This window comes from Geospiza fortis, unplaced genomic scaffold, assembly GCF_000277835.1.
Source record: "Geospiza fortis unplaced genomic scaffold, GeoFor_1.0 scaffold538, whole genome shotgun sequence".
In the NCBI taxonomy this organism is placed as follows: Eukaryota; Metazoa; Chordata; class Aves; order Passeriformes; family Thraupidae; genus Geospiza; species Geospiza fortis.
In genome coordinates, this window is record NW_005054368.1 from 1,170,219 (window position 1) to 1,172,346 (window position 2,128).

The 2,128-nt window shown below is 60.7% G+C and overlaps 1 protein-coding gene across 1 annotated transcript in view; it reads left to right on the top strand.

Annotated features, from left to right (window-relative positions):
• Positions 1-2,128, top strand: part of HNF1B (HNF1 homeobox B) — an 18,503-nt gene that overhangs the window by 12,150 nt on the left and 4,225 nt on the right. The window contains exon 6 of the mRNA XM_014308405.2: positions 1-88. This exon is cut by the window's left edge and continues 3 nt beyond it. Coding sequence (XP_014163880.2) covers positions 1-88 — 88 coding nt within the window. The remainder of the gene's footprint in view (positions 89-2,128) is intronic.

The following is a 2,128-nucleotide window of genomic DNA, read 5'->3' on the forward strand; positions in this document are numbered from 1 at the left end:
GGTCACCAGCAGCCAGGCCGTGCTCCAGCAGGTCTCCCCGGCCAGCCTGGACCCGGGCCACGCTTTGCTGTCTCCCGAAGGGAAAATGGTGAGGACACCTGGCCCATTGTGGCGGTGGCGCTGATAAGATAAGAGGGCCCAGGGGCAGAGCAAACAGAGCTTTCCCCGCGTTTCACAGCGGCCCGGCTGAACAATGGGGCATTGTGGGGGAGCGGGGTGCCACTGTCCCACCTCCGAGGTGCTGGGACACACGGGCTGCTCCAGGTGCATCTGCCCGAGCCCGGCTGCATTGATCGCAGGCTGAAGGTGCTGGGTGGATCTCTGTTTGCTTTCCCCTGCCCATGACATGGTATTGATAAAATACTCATTCATTACTTTTCCTGAAGCCCTCCCGAGTTTGGGAGGAGCTTTCCCTGCGAGCGGGGACATTCCTGTCCCAGGGGATGGGAGCTGCTCTCATGCTGGCTCTGGTGCCACAGCTGCTGCCTCTCCCTCTCCCCTTTGCCATGGGGCTCTGCTGGGCAGAGCTGTCAGTGTCAGCGTGGCAGCAGTGGAGACGGGACATCAGCATCCCTGATGGGGACATCAGCATCCCTGATGGAGATGGGGACATCAGCATCCCTGATGGGGACATCAGCATCCCTGTGGTGCTGGGCATGTCCCCATCCTGGTGCTGCAGGGCCATGGCACTCGGGGTGCCCCTTCCTGGTGCAAAGCCCCTGCAGGGGTGGGTGAAGGAGCAGGGCAAGGAGGGGGACAGGAGGACAAGGAGGGGGTGCAGAGGCTCAGGCCAGGACGGGATGGGCTGTGATAGCAGAGCACAGCCCGTCCCTGGAGCAGGCTGGCAGACGTTTGCCTGCAGCTGCTGCTTTTCCGTGAGTTTTTTTCCAGCTGAAATCGAAAGTCAAACATGGCACTGGGTGACGGGGCCAAGCCGGTTCCTCCCCGGTTTTCACTTCCATTTTCAGAGGGCTGTCCCTCCTGGGCCATGCTGTCAGTGTGCTGGTGAGGCTGGGTGGCCAAGGAGGGGCTCACAGTCCCGTCCTGTCTCACCCATGGCACCGTTTCATTGTGCCTCTCCCCCTGGCTGCAGAGGGTCTCCGTGCAGCCCCTCGGGCTCTGGCACTCGCCCTGCAAAGCCAAACGTCCCCTGCCACGCTGGGGGGACACTGCAGAGAGACAGCCCAGCGCCCCCAGCTCGCTGCCTCTGCCCCAGCACACCCAGCTCACCCCAGGGTGTGCTGAGCCTCGTAACCCTCAGCCTGGAAGCCATAAAATGAGTCAGGGATAAAGGCGGCAGCAGCAGCAGCACTGCGTGCCCAGGGTGGGGGTCCCCGAGCACCAGGCAATGCCCCCACCCCCTGCCAGCTCCTGGGACTGGCACAGAGACCCCCAGCAGGGGCTGGGCAGCACGGGAGGAGGAAAGGGAGCAGATCAAACTGGGAAAGGCACTCAGCGAAGTGCAGCAGAAGAGTTCTCCCCAAGGCACAGACACTGCCCAGCACCGTGGGGACCCTGGCTCTGCCAGCTTATCTCTGATCTCCAGGCAGGGCTAGCTGGTGCTTGCAAGTGGTTTAATAGAAACATGCTGTAGGCTGTGGTTTCTAGTAAGTAAACATGTGCCTTTAGTGCCCCACATGAAACAAGGAGCTGCCAAGGAAGTTGCTGCATCTCTCAGGAAAGAGCGTTACTGGAATCTCTCGTGGCTCTCTCTTTCCTGCTCCGGTGTTTGCCTGTGTCAGTGCCAGAGGGTCTGCCCTGAGGGCCCAGTGCCCGGAGGGTCTTTTGCAGCCATGCACAGCCCAGGTGCAGCGCTCTGGGGCCAAACACCCCATGAGAGGAGCGGGGCTGCAGCGTGTGCTTGCCGGGAGCTGTTTGACTTGTGCAGCCGAGTGTGGTGTAACCCGGCCTTGAAGGGACTTTGAAAGTGGAAAATACCGGATCAGGAAACGTGAGTCACTCCCGGGCTTTGGAATTTATTGATGGATTTGTTTCAATTGCTATCTCCAGCTCACATGTGCAAAATAAACAAGGTGCTCGGCACCGGTGTCCAGAAATGTCACCTGAAGGGCTGCGGGGATGGCTCTGGGCTGGGATTGGGGTCACCCAGTGCAAGAGGGCTAGCAGC